This window comes from Bufo gargarizans, chromosome 1 (genome assembly GCF_014858855.1).
Source record: "Bufo gargarizans isolate SCDJY-AF-19 chromosome 1, ASM1485885v1, whole genome shotgun sequence".
NCBI classification, from domain to species: Eukaryota; Metazoa; Chordata; class Amphibia; order Anura; family Bufonidae; genus Bufo; species Bufo gargarizans.
Window position 1 is genome coordinate 540,311,078 of NC_058080.1, and position 20,050 is coordinate 540,331,127.

Here is a 20,050-nt window from a genome sequence, read left to right on the forward strand (position 1 = left end):
GTAATCTAACTCGCCAACAGTAAAACCACGACCATGTGTTATCGAATTTTAACTATTATCATAGTTTTTTTTTTCAAGAGGGAGGATTTCGTTAGCCATGTTTTTAATCCAATTTTATATTTTTTGTTCTTTTAAACATACGTATTTGACATCTATTTGTACTGGCCTGCAGTAAAATTCATATCCAATGACCGTTTAATATACCTCCAGCCACATAATCACTTGATATTTTCTTTCAGATGAATGGCTAATTTTTGGGGAATGTACTCCCATGGCCTAAAATATAAATTTTCTAGGCTCCAGATTCGCCTGCCATTAAAGTGAATGGGGCCCGACTCAAACTTGCGGTTCGCGAACATTTGATCACGTTCGTGCATCGTCCCGGCCGATGATCGTCCATCACTACTGCTGACACCCTCTCCACTCTGTCGAGGGGCTCTACTTGTATAAGTGTTTAATAGAACAGGTTCTGTAGACATCTATGTGGAATCAGCTGACAACGGTGTAAAAGGAGTGCGCGTTATGGACCATAATGCAATTCCATGAAGAAATGCATAACGGAATACCTTTAGAAGAATTCCGTTATTCATTCCGTCATAATAGAAGTCTATGGCCAGCATGACGGATCCGTTCGGTTTTAGTTATGCTGGAGTCCTCTCCTGCATAACGGAAACTGGACGGATCCGTTATGCAGGCCATAGACTTTTATTATGAAGGAATGATAAACGGAATGCCTCTAAAGGCATTCTGTTATGCATTCCGTCATGGAATTGCGTTATGATCTGTGGTAACGGAATCCATAATGCAATTCAGTATATGCCCCAACACGAACTTCAAAATATGAAGTTCGCTCATCCCTAATATTTACCAATGACAGTGGGCACTGGATCGGATTGGACAAGTATAGTTATGTATTGGAAGGAGTTAGAGGTGTGGCTTGCTGATTTATTGATATTGTACCTTTCTTATTTATTTTTTTAAGTTGGGAGGTGGGGGGTTGCGAGGGGGGCAAAACTGCTCAGCTCTCCATGCCTGTAGATTGCACTACATTTTCTTGGTGACAGGTGGTCTTTATTGTTATTGGAATTATTGGACTATTGAATTATTGAGATTTATAGAAGCAAACTGCCACAGTATTATGGTCATATGCAAGATACCTAAGACCTGTGGCAATCACATAGACCATGTTTTCTGGACCAAACATGCTGCAATAAAACTGGCCATACTGAGATTTTTTGAGTTAAACATTCTACTTTTTATTTTAAACTTTTAGACACAAACACAGAAATATAGTGGCAAATCTGGGGGAGCTGCTCAACCCCTAACACTGTAGCGTGTTTTCAGGGCCGGTGCAAGGATTTTTGCCAACACAAGCGAAGCTACATTTTGGCGCCCCCCCCCCCCCCCCCCCCTCGCTTCTCCTCTCTGTGGTCCTGGTTTCTTCTCTCTGCTTCAGACAATGGCTGGTTTAAGGACAATATTTTTCGCCCTCTAAGACACACCTAGGTTTTAGAGGAGGATAATAAGAAAAAAATATTTTCCATTACACCTCAGGTCAGACCAGCAATCAGACCCCCAATGTTAATCAGACCTCAGCTCACAGCCCCAATCAGACCCTCAATGTTAATCAGACCTCAGATCAGAACGCCATGTCAGACATCAGCCCCCAATGTCAGCCATCAGACCCCATGTTACATTTCTCCCCCTTCATGTCACATTTTTCCACCCTCCCCCAGGGTGCGCCCTAAGGCAACCGCTTGGTCTGCCTTATGGTAGCACCGGCCCTGCGTGTTTTTCATTGGGGGAGCAGCCCCACCGCATGTGGACCGCAGCAAACGACTATCCCCAGCAAAAAAATGCATACGGTGGAAGATGTCGGCGCGGTCCACATGCACCACAAGGGCATCCTACACAAAATGGAGCATTGTGCGGGTGAAAATATAATCATATAAATCACAGAAAAAGTTTATTTTAAACTTTTAGACCAAATTTTTCAATACACATGCACAATATATGTTATCAGTATATAATAGATATAATTAGATATTAGCACATAGTATATGAGTCGCGCTATAACCAAAAATATAACAAGGCTGCTTCTTTTGTAGTAACTGAGCATTCATGAAAGGACATCGTACAAATGAAAATATTCAGTCTTGTTGATGTCACATGTGTGCTGTGAAATGTAAGGATTCATGCTTATTGTTAGATACGTCCATAAACATATTAGCAAACTACGTATGCTTCTTTTACATTAGATTCAGGCTGACTAATCAAAAGCAGAAAACTGTCTTCTGATGAACTTCTCTTGGGTTACAGTCTGGTAGATATAACATTGACACTTGGTTGGTCTTTTATACACAGCTGGTTTTTGAAGTTGTACTTATTAAAATCCTCTTTTATCTGCATCCAGGATTTCCCTTTTGTTTCAGGTAGGTAAAAGTAAAGAAATGTCCCACAGACGGCAGTGATGAAGAGGAAGATGAGGAAACAAAACTGCTCCATAGTGGCCTGGAAAGATAAACAGAAGAAGACTTCAATTCTGAGGTAAACTGCTAGGAAAGAAACGGGTTGATATTTCACACTTCAGCAGACTTACTCATGCACGTGGCCATTTTTGGGATCCAAGTCTAACAGGGGTACAACACATTGGCACAAGGGATACACTACTGCTGACCTGCAATGCACTGCTGAATGGTTGTGTGGACATAGCATTGCTTTGCCTATAGCTAAGTGCCAACACATTTTTAGATGGCTGACCAATAAATGTATGAACTATGAAGGTTTCCTATATTATTATAAAATTGTGTCCCAAAAGTAAAATTTGAGATGTCTTGCCATCACCGTCTAGTCAATAAGTGGTGTGGCCACTTGAATGAGACATCAAGGAAGTGTTCTCACACACCTATGCCACAAACCATGTGAATGTTGCGCCAAAGAAAAGGATAGAGCATCAATGAGAGGAGGTAAACACTTTGCCCATTTCACCCTTCGCCAAAAACAACTAAGCTCAGACTAGGAGAGGTAAATTAGTGACCACATATGTTTTTTGGGACAGAGGCAGCTATAACTTCTGAATTGATATGTATAAAGGCCGATTTATTGGCCTGTATTTGTGGGAAGGGCGGCAGCAGCCTTCATTAAAGGGAGTCTTTCACCTAAAATGACCATTATACACCACAAACATCGTGATATCCATTACATTCCCCATATTATAATCTTACCTTTCATATTGCCGTCCATCACCTATTTTCTCGTAAAAATGCTTTTATTCCATATGCTAATTAGGTTCTGAAGGTGCCCAAGGGCGGCGTTTATGCGGCCGGTGCCCATGCCCCACGTCGCTGTTCAAATCTAACCCCTCCCCTTTCACCCCTCTGGCCCGCCCTAGGTTCTTCAGATTCCATCCTCCCGTCATTGACAAATCCGGCACCTGTGCCGTTCAACATAATCCTCGCGCCTGCGCACTCCATTATACACTAGGGCAGAGGGAGCAGAGCGTTTAATGTGCATGCGCTGGCCCGTACATCCCAATCTTGCGGCAGTTTACCGGCTAGATCGGGAGGTACAGGCCGGCGCATGCGCATTAAACGCTCTGCTCCCTCTGCCCTAGTGGATAATGGAGTGCACAGGCGCGAGGATTATATTGAACGCCGCAGGCGCCGGATTTGTCAATGACGGGAGGATCTCTCCCCACATCTGCCATCAGGAAAAAGGGAGCCCCTATACCAGTGGTGGTGAACCTATGGCCCTCTCTGTGGGCACCCGCACCCTGGAAAAAGTGTATGGTGTACCAATATGCCTTAGACTTTTCCTGCCATTCATCAGTGCAGGGAGCACTATAAACAGCACAGGCAGCACATGGAATGTAGGCAGGCTGTTATAGCTAAATGATAAAGTACATGGAAGGTATACTGTATTGGACTGTAGTATTCCGGGTAAATTGTCATGTTGGCACTTTGTGATAAATAAGTGGGTTTTGGGTTGCAGTTTGGGCACTCGGTCTCTAAAAGCTTCACCTTGACCTATACTATAATGTGTATGGTCAGCATTAGTCAGTTATTGAAAACAAAAATGCTTTGTTTAATGTTCTTTCTTACCACCACAAAGGGGAAGACCATACCAATGATAGTCAGACCCAGCCAGTTCAATACTCCTACAATCACCATTGCGGCAGCCCTAGCTTCTTGAGAAAAGATTTCCAGACTGATAGGTATGGTGGTAGCACCTGAGAGAAGAAAGTATACATTAAACCAATACATACCGTACATAACAATGTCTGTTGGGAAGAATATCAATAGAAAAGTGAGAGGGGCTGTTTGAATTCAGTATAGCAAAGAAGTAGACCACAAGTAAGAATTATATATAGGACAGATAAGTATAACTTTATAAAGTTTTCAGCTATGTTGGTAAAGTCTGTCATGTCAATATGATAATAAACTAACATACTTTGCCCTTATATATGATGGTATGTAAATCAACTAAGGCTACTTTCACACTGGCGTTTTGGCTTTCCGTTTGTGAGATCCGTCCAGGGCTCTGACAAGCGGTCCAAAATGGATCAGTTTGCATTCTAATGCATTCTGAATAGAAAAGGATCCGCTCAGAATGCATCAGTTTGCATCAGTTCAGTCTCCATTCCGTTTTGGTGTCCGTCTGATGAAACTGACACAATCTGGCACAGTAGAAAACGGATCCGTCCTCCATTGACTTTAAATGGTGTTCAAGACGGATCCGTCTTGGCTATGTTAAGTATGCAGACAATTGTATTATTATGACGGATCCGCACAAAACTCGAGTGTGAAAGTACCCTTATGCCCCTTTCACACGGGCGAGTTTTCCGTGCGGGTGCGATCCGTGCGGCGAACGTATAGCACCCGCACTAAATCCTGACCCATTCATTTCTATGGGGCTGTGCACATGAGCGGTGATTTTCACGCATCACTTGTGCGTTGAGTGAAAATCGCAGCATGCTCTATATTGTCTGATTTTGACGTGACGCAGGCCCCATAGAAGTGAATGGGGTGCGGGAAAATCGCATAGCATCCGCAAGCAAGTACGGATGCGGTGCGATTTTCACGCATGGTTGCTAGGAGACGATCGGGATGGAGACCCGATCATTATTATTTTCCCTTATAACATGGTTATAAGGGAAAATAATAGCATTCTGAATACAGAATGCATAGTAAAACAGCGCTAGAGGGGTTAAAAAAATTAAAAAATAATTTAACTCACCTTAGTCCACTTGATCACGAAGCCCGGCATCTCCTTGTGTCTCCTCTGCGCTGAACAGGACCTGGGGTGAGCTGCTCCATTAAATAGAGCTTAAGGACCTTCGATGACGTCACTCCGGTCATCACATGGTCTTTTACCATGGTAAAAGATCATGTGACATACCATGTGATGACCGGAGTGACGTAATCGCAGGTCCTTAACCGGTATTTAATGGAGCAGCTCACCCCAGGTCCTGTTCAGCGCAGAGGAGACACAAGGAGATGCCGGGCTTCGTGATCAAGTGGACTAAGGTGAGTTAAATTTTTAAGAAATTTTTTTTAACCCCTCTAGCGCTGTTTTACTATGCATTCTGTATTCAGAATGCTATTATTTTCCCTTATAACCATGTTATAAGGGAAAATAATACAATCTTCAGAACATCAATCCCAAGCCCGAACTTCTGTGAAGAAGTTCGGGTTTGGGTACCAAACATGCGCGATTTTTCTCACGCGAGTGCAACGCATGACAATGTTTTGCACTCGCGCAGGAAAATCGCGCATTTTCCTGCAACGCACCCGGCTCTTATCCGGGCAAAAAAACTGACGCCCGTGTAAAAGAGGCCTTAGGCTCAATTTTAGGCCTTCAGGCTTCTTTCAAACATATTTTTTGTGACCATTTTTCTGTGCTTGTAAAAACACCTTGAATTTCATGTGCTATTTTTAAGTGTTTTTGTGGGATTTTTTAGTTGAATAATTTTAACATTCACCACAAAAGTCAGTCCTAGAGCATGTGGCAAAAAAACCTGGCAAAAAAGGAAACAATGCAAAAATGCAACAAAAAAGGCGCAGAATACATACGTTTTATAGTGCAATTAATAACTCCCTATTGACTAATGGTGCTTTTGCATGGACTAATTTAACAGGCAATTTTCGGGAACAAACAAAACATTTCTGATAATTGCCTGATCGTCAGGGAGATGAGAGCTACATGCAACAATCGCTACAGCAATCACTTGTCCCCATCCAGTTTCATTGTCGGGCAGCAGATCCCAGTTTACACAGGCCAATCTGCTGCACAGAAATGATAATTTTAGGTGCTGGTTGAAATATTATTACCCGGAGAACAAGAGCTGGCTCATTCATCAGGTGATCGCTGGCACCTTTTACACAAAGCCAATTAATGGGTACAAACATTTGGCCACATCCCTTTTTTTGCTGCAACCCCCCCCCCCCCCCCCAAAAAAAAAGTGACTTGTTTGTGAAAAAACTCAACTATGACTGAAACCCCCTTTTAAAAATGCCATAAAAATAGGAAACCTTTCTGTTTCTAATCCCATGAATCACACCACAGTTGTGGTGCACTGTTGGCCCATGCACTGGAAAAATGTATGACATTCAGGCCTCATGCACACGACCGTTTTTTTTTAAGGTCCGCAAAAACGGGGTCCATAGGTCCGTGATACGTGTCCGTTTTTTCTTCCGCGGGTCTTCCTTGATTTTTGGAGGTTCCACAGACATGAAGAAAAAATCGTTTTGGTGTCCGCATGGCCGTGCGGACCCAAACGGATCCGTCCTGACTTACAATGCAAGTCAATGGGGACGGATCCGTTTGAAGTTGACACAATATAGTGCAATTGCAAACGGATCCGTCCCCCATTGTAAAGTCAGGAGTCCCTATTATACCATCAGATCGGAGTTTTCTCCAATCCGATGGTATATTTTAACTTGAAGCGTCCCCATCACCATGGGAACGCCTCTATGTTAGAATATACTGTCGGATATGAGTTAGATCGTGAAACTCAGATCCGACAGTATATTCTAACACAGAGGCGTTCCCATGGTGATGGGGACGCTTCAAGTTAGAATATACTAAGAACTGTGTACATGACTGCCCCCTGCTGCCTGGCACCACCCGATCTCTTACCGCACCTGAGGGGTTAATTGTGAGTATCATATGTAGTGTCCCACTAGGTAGGAGTGGGCACTACACAAGGGTCAATTGGGTAACGTGTTACTTCTGCTCACAAGGGACAGTGATATTGCATTTATCCATGCATTGTAATGTATTTCATGTGTGTTTTTGCATTGATATGTTTCCCCTGTTAATGCTTATCAGGCCTAGTTGGGTGTAATTAGACATTCCAGACACTAGAGGGAGATAGGGAGCCCCTAGTATAAATGTCCAGGCCCAGACAGGGAGGGGTTAGGTCATAGTCAGGAGTCTGTGGAGACAGAAGTGAGAAGGCACCAGCCCAGGATATGCTGAGAGCCTCCTCCTGACATGCAGCTAGATAGTCCTGGTTCCTAGCTGCACCAGGAGGCTAGAAGGAGTACAGCCTGCTTGGAGACAGAGTGTATTCCAGGGGACTAGAGGAGTTACCTAGTCAGCCTGAAGCTCCTGAGGCTAAGGATAGCTCAGTTGAGATACCCCAGTAGTAGGAGAGCACCTCCTGGGAGAAACCTGCAGCCACCTTTCCAATCCAGCAGTGAAGACAGCTAGGAAAAGAAGGTATTGTAACCTAGTCAAGTGCCAATACTGGAGGAAGGATTTTACACCAAGGATTTAAGCCAGCAATTAGGCATCCGGGCCTTGGGATCCAGCCAGCTAGAATAGCTGTGGGGATAGAGCAGCATTGCACTGCAAAGCATTGATTATATACCCTCCAAGTATCTTGCAAGATAGAAACCTGCTGTGACATAAACCTGCTGTGCATTTGGAACTGTAAAGGACTGCATCAACCTCTTCTGTAACTACATGTACAAAGTTGGACTGTTTTCACCAAGTAAAGCAACGTTTGGTTCATCAACTGTGTACTCATTTAATCCTCCTGCAAACCGGTGTGCCACCGTCACAGGCACTGGCGTCACGATCCTTAAAGGGACCTTACCTAAGGCACTATAACATTCAGGGCACCTCATATACCATCAGGCCTGGTCCCTATCTACAGAGTGTGCCCCAGAGGAACTAGTGTCTACCTCTCCTTCACTGTTGCATGCCTGCCCAGGGTTCTCCTCAGGAAAGTGAGTAACCCTTGATGGCCCATACCGTGACCTCACTGTCGCTAATACCCTGCAGGTCTGGCGTGTTGCACATAGCCCCCTGTAAGAGATCAGGGGCCACCAGGCTGCAGGGGGCAGACCCAGACCCAGTTTGAATATCATTGGTGGCCAGTGTGCGCCCCCCTCCCTCCCTCTATTGTATTATCATTGATGGCCAGTGTGCGCCCCCCCGGCCCCCCCTACCTGCCTCTATTGTATTATCATTGGTGGCCAGTGTGCGACCCCCTCCCTCCCTTTATTGTATTATCATTGGTGGCCAGTGTGCGGCCCCCCCGGTCCCCCCCTCCCTCCCTCTATTGTATTATCATTGGTGGCCAGTGTGCGGCCCCCCCCTTTCTCCCTCTATTGTATTAATATCATTGGTGGCCAGTGTGCGGCCTCCCCTCTCCCCCCCCCATCATTGGTGGCAGCGGAGAGTTCCGATCGGAGTCCCAGTTTAATCGCTGGGGCTCCGATCGGTAACCATGGCAACCAGGACGCTACTGCAGTCCTGGTTGCCATGGTTACTTAGCAATATTAGAAGCATCATACTTACCTGCTGCGCTGTCTGTGTCCGGCCGGGAGCTCCTCCTACTGGTAAGTGACAGGTCTGTGCGGCGCATTGCTTAAAGAGGACCTTTCACTCGTATACAAACTAAAAACTAACTCTATCTGTGGGCAGAGCGGCGCCCAGGGGTCCCCCTGCACTTACTAGTATGCCTGGGTGCCGCTCCGTTCGCCCGGTATAGGCTCCGGTGTCTCAGCTCCGTCTGTTGTATTGGACTGATTTTTTGTAGGAGGCGTGTCCCTTGCTGCAGTGCTGGCCAATCGCAGCACACAGCTCATAGACTGGCCCACAGATAGAGTTCGTTTTTAGTTTGTATACGAGTGAAAGGTCCTCTTTAATGATCTGTCACTTACCAGTAGGAGGAGCTCCCAGCCGGTCACAGACATCGCAGCAGGTACAGAACTCTCCGCTGCCACCAATGATCAGGGGGGGGGGGGGAGAGGGGAGGCCGCACACTGGCCACCAATGATAATACAATAAAGGGAGGGAGGGGGGGCCGCACTGGCCACCAATGATATAAATACAATAGAGGGATGGAGGGGGGGCCGCACACTGGCCACCAATGATATTAATACAATAGACTGAGGTGGGGCCGGGGGGGGGGGGGCCGCACTGGCCACCAATGAAATTAAAACTGGGTGCGGCACCTGAGGGGTTAATTGTGCGGATCACAGCCCCCTGTGAGAGATCGGGTGCTGCCAGGCAGCAGGGGGCAGTCATGTACACAGTTCGTAGTATATTCTAACTTGAAGCGTCCCCATCACTATGGGAATGCCTCTGTGTTAGAATATACTGTCGGATCTGAGTTTTCACGAAATGAAAACTCAGCTCTGAAAAAGCTTTTATGCAGATGGATCTTCGGATCCGTCTGTATGAAAGTAGCCTACGGACACGGATGCCAATCTTGTGTGCATACCTGTTTTTTCACGGACCCATTGACTTGGATGGGTCCGTGAACCGCTGTCCGTCAAAAAAATAGGACAGGTCATATTTTTTTGATGGACAGGATACACGGATCACGGAGGCGGATGACAAACGGTGCATTTTCCGAGTTTTCAACGGACCCATTGAAAGTCAATGGGTCCGCAGAAAATCACGGAAAACGGAACAACGGCCACGGGTGCACACAACAGTCGTGTGCATGAGGCCTTATGATGCCCCTGAGCCACTTCTTCAGCGATATACAAATGTATAGGAAAATGCAAGCAAGGTAGAGCGCTGCGACTTTTTATTAAAGATTTCCAACACTTTTCTGTTTTCGCAGTTTTTTTCCTGTATGTTTTCAGGTTACAAATTCTGAAGAAAATAATTATCCAAAATACTGCAGTAGTGAAGTGAACTAAGGATTCATTCATACTGCTGTATGAACAGTTCATGTCAGGACCATATATTTTGTACCATAAGGCAAGCAAAGAAACACTCTTTCCTAGAAGGCTGGGCTCACCAAATAGTTTTTTTTTTTTTGGGGTGGTTTTTGCATTTTCTTGGGTGGTGTGTTTTTATCTCTTTTTTTTTTCATGCAAGTAGATGTTTCTTTAATGCATCCCTTCTGTTTAAAAGAAAATTCACATTAACTGGGGAAGGCATATAACACTTACATGGTGACCCCCTTTTCCGTGTAGATCACCAATTCCTCTGCTCCTCATCTGCCTGAAATGGCTGTACAGTTTACCAGACTACATGATGCACATTGTACATTTTGTAGTTCAAGACACGTTCTGTTGCCCTGCAATTGGCCAGCTCTGCTCACGCCAGCAGTACTGGCCAAGCAGGAAGCACAGGGCTGGACAAGCAGGATGTGTCTTGGACTACCAAATGCACAGTTTTCCTCAGGTAGCCTGAGAAGCAGTGGGGCTATTGTGGTTGACAGAAGAGGAGGAGGGAAATTGGCATGCCTGCAACTGAAAAAATGAAACGGAGGTCACCACGTAAGGGATCATACACACGTACGTAATTTCTTTCCGTGTCCATTTTTTTATTTATTTTTTGCCTACCGTATGCGGTACCATTAATTTCAATGGGTCCGCCAAAAAAACGGCAGCTACTCTGTGTGTTTTCCGTTTCCATATGTCCATAATTCCGTTCCGCAAAAAAATATAACATGTCCGCATCACAGACAAGGATAGTACCATTCTATTAGCGGCCAGCTGTTCCGTTCTGCAAAATACAGAATGCACACAGACATCATCCGTACTTTTTGTGGATCCGTTTTTTGCGGATCTACAGAACACTAAGTGTTCTGTTGACTCCCCCAGTTTATTAGAATATTTTTTCTTCAACTGGAGGGTTGATTTAATATCTACAGTAAATTATGAAATGTTAAAGTGTAGTGTTTTTTGCATTGCAATTGTGTTTTTTTTTAGCATTTTTTGTTGTTTTTGTCAAAACACAACACACTTTTGTATATGGCATTCTTACAGGCATTTTCCTCATAGGAAACCCTTTGGGAGTTGAGAAATTCCTGAAAAAATTTATTGTTTTAAGTATATTTTAAATATAAAAAATTCACAAAAATGCGTATACCACTGAAAAAAACGACAACAGAAAAGTTATAGGGCAGATTAAGGGGGAGTTCATACTATCTTTTTCGCTTTTCGTTATAGCACTCCGTTCAATTGAGATTGCAATGGAAAATAACCAAATTGCTGTCATGGAAAGCCAAATGGAACACTTTAAGGCTACATGCACACGACTGTATTTTGTTTCAGTGTCCGATCCGTTTTTTTTGCGGATAGGATGCGGACCCATTCATTTCAATGGGTCCGCAAAAAACAAGGACAGCACACAGTGTGCTTTCCGCATCAGTATGTCCGTTCCGTTGCTCCGCTAAAAAAATAGTGCATGTCCTATTTTTTTCTAGTTTGCGGACAAGTATAAGCATTATTACAATGGATCCGCAAAAAAAACGGATCCGCAAAACACACACGGTCGTGTGCATGTAGCCTAAGGTTTAAGGCATTCAGTTTTAATCCTTCGTAATAGAGTTGAATAGAGAAAAAAAAGGAAAGCAGCATTGCATCCGGTTTCCGTTGTTTTGGACCAAAAAAAAAAAAAAAAGTCCTGCAAACAGGACATTTGTTTTCGTCAAAAATAACGGAACCGCGAAGGAATGCTGGATACCTTTTTTTTTTTTTTGTCTATTCAACTCTATTAGGACTGATTAAAACTGAATGCTTTTAAAGTGTTCCATTTGGCTTTCTGTTATAGCAATTCCGTTATTTTTCATATTAATCACATTTGAATGGAATGCTATAACGGAAAGCGAAGCGCTAGTATAAACTCCCCCTTACTCTCTAGATTTATCCTCTAGATCAGGCATGCTCAACCTGCAGCCCTCCAGCTGTTGCGAAACTACAACTCCCAGGATGCTCAAACAGCCTGCAGATATCAGTCTACAGCAGGGCATTGTGGGAGTTGTAGTTTTACAACAGCTGGAGGGCTGCAGGTTGAGCATGCCTGCTCTAGAGGATAAATCGAGAGAGTAAGGGGGAGTTTATACTAGCGCTTCGCTTTCCGTAGGTTGAGCATGCCTGCTCTAGATGAAGTAAACTTAGACAGGCTAGATGATAAATATGCTGCAGGGATATACCAACTATTGGTTGTCTAACTTATGCCAAAAAATGTTGCGTATAATGTTGCATATTAAACCATACTCCTTTCCAGTTAAGCCACATCCCTTCTTGTAATAGTCACAGAAACTTTCTTAAAAACTACTGTAGGTGCACCAAATTGAGCAACTTTTTGGCTCAATTTATGGGAAAATATTAAATGTCTCATATAGTCATATAAATAAAGTCTAAAGGGTATATGTACATACAAGGCAGATTTGTTTTAAAAATGTCTGTGACTAAAATTCAGGTCCATTTATCTGAAAGGAGGCATTTTATCAAGCACATGGATTAGTGGGTGACCCATTTAGATTTATGGGACAGTAGCAGAAATTTCAACAAATCTACCGTAGTCTGTGATTACTCACTTGCTCCTATGCCAAATGATAGGGTATACATGAAGAGAAGGATTACACTGCAGTATGGCATCCAGGAGAACATGTCCTGAGTATTAATGAGAAATAGTATATTTACATGGAGCGATGATTCTAATACAAACTTGATTTAGTACACGTTTATGATAAAATCTAAAATTCACACATTTCAGTCAAGGATTACATACATTTGCATTACTTGTAATTTTAGTTCCCAGAGGTTTGATGTCGGCCAGGGAAATAACTAGTCATTGTAAGTCTCTTCATTGTATGTAATGCATGAGCACTTCACACAGCTTCATGGAAAATTAAAGGGGAGATTTATCAAACGGGTGTAAAGTAGAACTGGCTTAGTTGCCCATTGCAACAAATCAACGGGTGAAAGGTAGAATCTGATTGGTTGCTATGGGCAACTAAGCCAGTTCTACTTTACACCCGTTTGATAAATCTCTCCCTAAGTTTTTAGGTTCCTTGCTCATATGAATTTGGCTTTGATGTTTTTTTTGTTTAACATTCAAAAATGCAAGAATAACTACAGACTTTTTTGTTGTTGCTGTTGTTTTGTGGCATTTTTCTACCTTTTTTGCTCACAAGCAGGGGTGTAACTACCATAGTGGCAGACCATGCGACTGCTATGGGGCCCAGGGCAAGAGGGGGCCCAGTCTTAGTTGGGATTATCTCCTCTTCTACTGGAGGGGAATACTTGGTCAGGACTCTACCCCCTAAAGGAACAACTTTTAGCAAATGAGGCAGTGGAAAAAATGGCCCAAGGGTCATTGAAAATGGTTTAGGCAGAAACCCTTCTGTCCTGTGTGGGGAGCCTGGTTTGATCCTTGCTATGGGGCCCTTACTTCTTTATGTACGCCACTGCTCACATGGACCCAGATTTACTAATGTGCCTGCACCAAAAAGCTGTCTAAAAAAAAAAAGTGGTGCAGAATGGTACTATTTGGTACATATTGGGGTTTCCACACTTTTTTCTGACATGCTCGACAAGGGAGTGGGATTTAGCAGAAAGGGGCTGGTCCTCTAGTGGACTAAGGCTCTGATACCATAGTGGGCACCATAGGTCCAGGAGAAAAAAAAAAACATTTGGAGATGTATTTGGAGCAAATCATTTGCCACTGGGGGTCTTAAAGGTGGAGCTCCCAAAGATCAGGTATTTATGACTAATTTTATGGGTAGTTTATAAATGTCCACTATTCACAATTGCTGTACTGCTGTTAACACTGGTAATAGAAACTGATTTGGGGTCTCTTTGGTGATTTTGTGGGAGCAATAATAAGAGAGTTACCTGCAGTGAAATTGTGAGCGTCAGAAGCCCCAGTGATAAAATCACGGATGCATACCCAGCCAACAAAATACGTCTTTTGCCCAAATGGTCAACTATTAGAGCCTGAGGAGAGAATTTGTGCAATGTTCAGTTCCATTACTTAGAAATTAATACAATCTTCTGTTTGCACGGATGGATATGACCAGTAAATTCAGTAATAAATACCTTGTAGGATTTAGATGAATGTAACAATACCTTTCAATTAGCGATCTGTTACTTTATTCTGGAGAAAAAGTACTTTTAATCTATACAAAAATTAGCGGATAAGGATGGGGTATGTCCTGACTATGGTGCTGAGTGGACGCATTGAGTGAAGACTCTTGCTTTCTGACTTTTTGCCTCCTCATTTGGGTCTAAGAGCCACAAATACAGCTCTCATTGAAAGAAAATTGTCCTGAGATCCCAGACACCTACAAAAGACACATTATCTCGCACCAGGAGCAGATTTCACCAGTATTTCCCGGACTTTCCTGCATCCATCGCTAGAGCTGCATGTACAACAATGGCAGATCAGAGTAGGCTTGAGGCACTATACAGAGCAAACCGAGAGGATCTTACTTCACCCACTCCTGATTTTCCTCCACTACTTCTAAGGGTCCATTCACACGTCCGTGTGTGTTTTTGCGGATCCATGGACATCGATAGAAATGAATGGGTCCGGAATTCTGTTCCGCAAAATGCGAAACGAAATTGCGGACATGTAAATGGACCCTAAGAGTCCATTCACACGTCCGTAAGTGTTCTGCAGATCCGCAAATTGCGGATACGCAAAAAACACGGACACTGGAAATGTGCATTCCGCAATTTGCGGACCGAACATCGCCGGCACTATAATAAAAAATGCCTAATCTTGTCCGCATGTGCACAGCCAGTATGTGTTTTACATCAGGGCCTAACAGATTCAAGTAAGTCATTAATGAATTCCTTCATTGTAAGCAGACACATTCAGGAAATAGGTGTGAGAAATCAAGTTTCTTGTGCCTGCCTTCCCTGGGAACAGAATCAGCGGTATCATTGGTGACACCTGTATTTTCTAAATGGGAAAATTTAAAAGGCCTGTCGGCCTGCTATGATGGCAGAGTCTACAGATAGATTTCCAGTTGCTCTGACCCATTAGGCCCCTTTCACACGGGCGTTGCGGGAAAATGTGCGGGTGCGTTGCGGGAACACCCGCGATTTTTCCGCGCGAGTGCAAAACATTGTAATGCGTTTTGCACTCGCGTGAGAAAAATCGCGCGTGTTTGGTACCCAAACCCGAACTTCTTCACAGAAGTTCGGGCTTGGGATCGGTGTTCTGTAGATTGTATTATTTTCCCTTATAACATGGTTATAAGGGAAAACAATAGCATTCTGAATACAGAATGCATATTAAAATTGCGCTGGAAGGGTTAAAAAAAAAATGTAAAAAAATTTAACTCACCTTAATCCACTTGCTCGCGTAGCCCGGCATCTCCTTCTGTCTTCATCTGAGCTTTGTGCAGTAACAAGGACCTTTGGTGACGTCACAGTCATTACATGATCCATCACCATGGTAAAAGATCATGTGATGGATCATGTGATGACTGTGACATCGCCAAAGGTCATTGTTACTGCACAAAGCTCAGATGAAGACAGAAGAGGATGCCGGGCTACGCGACCAAGTGGATTAAGGTGAGTTAAATTTTTTTACATTTTTTTTTTATCCCTTCCAGCGCAATTTTAATATGCATTCTGTATTCAGAATGCTATTGTTTTCCCTTATAACCATGTTATAAGGGAAAATAATACAATCTACAGAACACCGATCCCAAGCCCGAACTTCTGTGAAGAAGTTCGGGTTTGGGTACCAAACACGCGCGATTTTTCTCACGCGAGTGCAAAACGCATTACAATGTTTTGCACTCGCGCGGAAAAATCGCAGGTGTTCCCGCAACGCACCCGCACATTTTCCCGCAACGCCCGTGTGAAAGGGGCCTAATGGGTCAGAGCAACTGGAAATCTATCTGTAGACTCTGCCATCATAGCAGGCCGACAGGCCTTTTAAATTTTCCCATTTAGAAAATACAGGTGTCACCAATGATACCGCTGATTATTATTATTATTATTTTTTTTTTAACCCCTCCAGCACTATTGTACTATGCATTTTGTATTCAGAATGCTATTATTTTCCCTTATAACCATGTTATAAGGGAAAATAATAGTGATCGGGTTTCCATCCCGATCGTCTCCTAGCAACCGTGCGTGAAAATCGCACTGCATCCGCACTTGCTTGCGGATGCTTGCGATTTTCACGCAACCCTATTCACTTCTATGGGGCCTGCGTTGCGTGGATTATCGCACCACAACGCACAAAGAGGAGCATGCTGCGATTTTCACTCAATGCATAAGTGATGCGTGAAAATCACTGCTCATGTGAACAGCCCCATAGAAATGAATGGGTCGGTATTCAGTGCGGGTGCAATGCGTTCAACTCACACATCGCATCCGCGCGGAATACTCGCCCGTGTGAAAGGGGCCTTACTCACCAGCAGCTACAAAGCCACACGCACAGGGTACAAGAATCCAACATGGCTTGAAAGCTGGTTTTGATCACTGGTTTAAATCATACAGTTTGAATTTTGTCCATGTGAAAATCTGTTCTGTAGGCCGGGTTCATACATTACATGCTTCTGCAAGATTTCGATTGCAGAATCTGCACCTAAAATCTATGACAAAATGATCATGAATTTTCACCAATAATTTAATTCAGTGAGTAACACCTACTACTACTTTATCCACAACCAAGATCCACAACAAAAACTGTATATGTTACATGCAGTTTTCATCATGGATTGTGGTGCTGATTTTTGGTTTGGTTTAACAGAGTAATCTATTCTATCTGTGAACCAACCTCAGAGAAGAGCACACATATCATTAGGAGTTTTCCCATCTACAGTTTTACTTTTTTCTATAATATACCTGCTTTTTCACCGCCTTGCTTACATTACCTTGATTTATTGTGCTATTACTGTAGATCTTTAGGAAATTAATGATCAGTTCACTTTATGTTCCTAGGCTTATACTTTAAAGTTAAGTTAAAATTTATCAGACAGAAGCATTTAAAATGCAACAGAAAATTAATAAGTAACTACGTTTAGTAAAATGATTGGTACAGTAGTCACATAGCACACTCTGACATACCTACACGTTCTCTAGAAATTCTATGTACGGTAATTCCTTGCTACAGAAATGTAGGAAACATTGGTTGTCACTTACACATAGGATCACTGAGGCGGACTCACATGCTCCTATACCAACTGTTAAGTATGGGATTTCTTTGTCTTGGAACCCAGCAGCTTTAAAAACTTCAACAGCATAAAAATAAACCTAAAAAACATGTATTCAAGGATTACTTAGCCACTTAAAACTGTTGATAATCAATGTTCTATTTAGATATTCTACAATTATGAAGGAAAGTTCTAAATACACTGCCTGTCCAAAAAAAAAAGTAGCCACCTGGATTTAACTAAGCAAATAGTTATGAGCCTCCCATTTAGATAATTACTGCATGGGCGATTATGTTTCAGCTGGCAACAAGTTATTTAACCCCAACTGGTGCAATGAGTTGCTTCTCATTTCTTAAACAACCATGTTGTAAGACACATCTCGTGGTCATGGAAAATATGTTAGTCTATTTGAGAAGGGTCAAATCATTGGCATGCATCAAGCAGAGAAAACATCTAAGGAGATTGCAGGAACTACTAAAATTGGGTTAAGAACTGTCCAACGCATTATAAAAAACTGGAAGGATAGTGGGGACCCATCGTATTCAAGGAATAAATGTTGCTGGAAAAAAATCCTGAATGATCGTGATCGGCAATCACTTAAACGTTTGGTGAAATTAAATCGAAGAAAAACAACAGTAGAACTCGGGGCTATGTTTAATAGTGAAAGTAAGAGCATTTCCACACGCACAATGCAAGAAAACCACTAATCAGTGAGGCAAACCAGAAAAAAAGGCTTTAATTTGCTAGGGAGCATAAAGATTGGACTCTGGAGCAATGGAAGAAGGTTATGTGGTCTGATGAGTCCAGATTTACCCTGTTCCAGAGTGATGGGCGCATCAGGGTAAGAAGAGAGGCAGATGAAGTGATGCACCCATCATGCCTAGTGCCTACTGTACAAGCCTGTGGGGGCAGTGCTATGATCTGCAGTTAGTCAGGTCTAGTTTCAGCAACAGCATGTGCTCCAAGAATGAGGTCAGCTAACTACCTGAACATACTGAATGACCAGGTTATTCCATCAATGGATTTGTTCTTCCCTGATGGCACGGGCATATTCCAAGATGACAATGCTAGGAATCATCGGTTTCAAATTGTGAAAGAGTGGTTCAGGGAGCATGAGACATCATTTTCACACATGGATTGGCCACCACAGAGTCCAGACCTTAACCCCATTAAGAACCTTTTTTTTTTTTTTTTTGGTGGCAACTTTTTTTTGTATATTTGTAGAAAACCTTTAATCTATTATTGACCATTGGTACCAGATTAAAGGCCCCTCTCTTTCTGCTCAAACTAAAGTACCCGTAAAACAGGCTAGGACAGCGCTATAGACCACCCATTAGTGCCGGTGACGTCACCAGGATCACTGCTAGGCAGAAGCCTCCGCCTCACAGTGTAAAAGCGTAAACAAACAGCCCTTGTCCTGCGCAATGCAACCCAAGGCAAGGAGAGATTCATGCTCCGATGCTCCACTCATTCATACTGAATGAGTGAAGAAGGGGATATGTCCGGGTTCAGTTCTGAACCTGGACAACCCCTTTAATCCCAATAGTAAATATTTTCCAGCCACCTTCGCGTTTGAACAATGTCTAAAATACTCAAATACACATATTTCTTATGGCTACTGATCATGCAGGAAACTCCTTTATTCATAACTTTCCATAACTTTCAACTTTATTGACAATTTTATCTGACTGAATTATATTCCATCAGATCCTGTGACACAATGTTTTGGGAGGCACCATCCCCTTCCTCATCAAGCATAACAGATAGGATCCATCCAACCCCTGATATAGCTTATATGCCAATATCGCCATAATTACATAAAAACTATACAATATTTATAGTAACCATTTACATCATTACAAATAGAAATATAACTAGAGATAAGCGAATTTCTCAAAATCTCAATTTAGCTGGTTTGCTGAATTTTCCGAAAAGATTCTATTCAATCTGAATTTATTTGCTATTTCCTGGCTGCAGAGAGCCTGTATAGTGGTGTAGTACACTGTGCCTTGCAGAAACACACATAGGGAGTCTGCTGTGGTACTGAAACAATACTGTGAGTCAGTATGACACGCACATGACAGGCATGGCTCTTAGAATCACTCCACACTTCACTTATTTGGGCAGCTACGGGGCCAAAACTGACCAAATAACTCAAGTGTGAACTCAGCCTTACAGGTCGATGTAAGCACCAGGTATAAAGAACTGTGCAGAGGCCCAAGATCCTACTGTGGTGTGAAAGAGCGCACTCCTTTTACACCGTCATCAGCTGATTCCACATAAATGTCTACAGAACCTGTTCTATTAAACACTTATACAAGTAGAGCCCCCCTAACACTCTGTGGAGTGGAGAGGGTGTCAGCAGTAAGTATGTGTTGACGTCACTGATTAATTTGCCCTTCCTTTGCCCAATAACCCCCCAACAGATCCTGTCTGTTGAGCATCCGTCTTCACTCGGTCAGCATTTGGTCAGTAATCCATCAGTATTGCTAAAGCCCCCCAAAAAATAGGAGTGGATCCAAAAAAGAGATGACATGTGAATGGAATATTTGCATGTCTTCTGTGTTTTGTACCCACTCCTGCTTTTGGCTATCAAATCATAAGCCAATTCTGATGGGACCATACAGGCCTTACAGCTGCTACACAGACAGGATCCATTGTGTGTCTCAT

The 20,050-nt window shown here is 43.1% G+C and overlaps 1 protein-coding gene across 1 annotated transcript in view; it reads right to left on the reverse strand.

The window, feature by feature from the left end:
* Nucleotides 1–1,941: 1,941 nt before the first annotated feature.
* LOC122934316 (solute carrier family 2, facilitated glucose transporter member 5-like) overlaps nucleotides 1,942–20,050 on the reverse strand; it is a 61,789-nt gene continuing 43,680 nt past the window's right edge. Inside the window, exons 8-12 of the mRNA XM_044289698.1 lie at nucleotides 17,370–17,480; nucleotides 14,097–14,198; nucleotides 12,797–12,872; nucleotides 4,101–4,228; nucleotides 1,942–2,511 (exon numbers count right to left, since the gene is read on the reverse strand). Of these exons, the coding sequence (XP_044145633.1) occupies nucleotides 2,314–2,511; nucleotides 4,101–4,228; nucleotides 12,797–12,872; nucleotides 14,097–14,198; nucleotides 17,370–17,480 (615 nt within the window). The 3' untranslated portion in view covers nucleotides 1,942–2,313. The remainder of the gene's footprint in view (nucleotides 2,512–4,100; nucleotides 4,229–12,796; nucleotides 12,873–14,096; nucleotides 14,199–17,369; nucleotides 17,481–20,050) is intronic.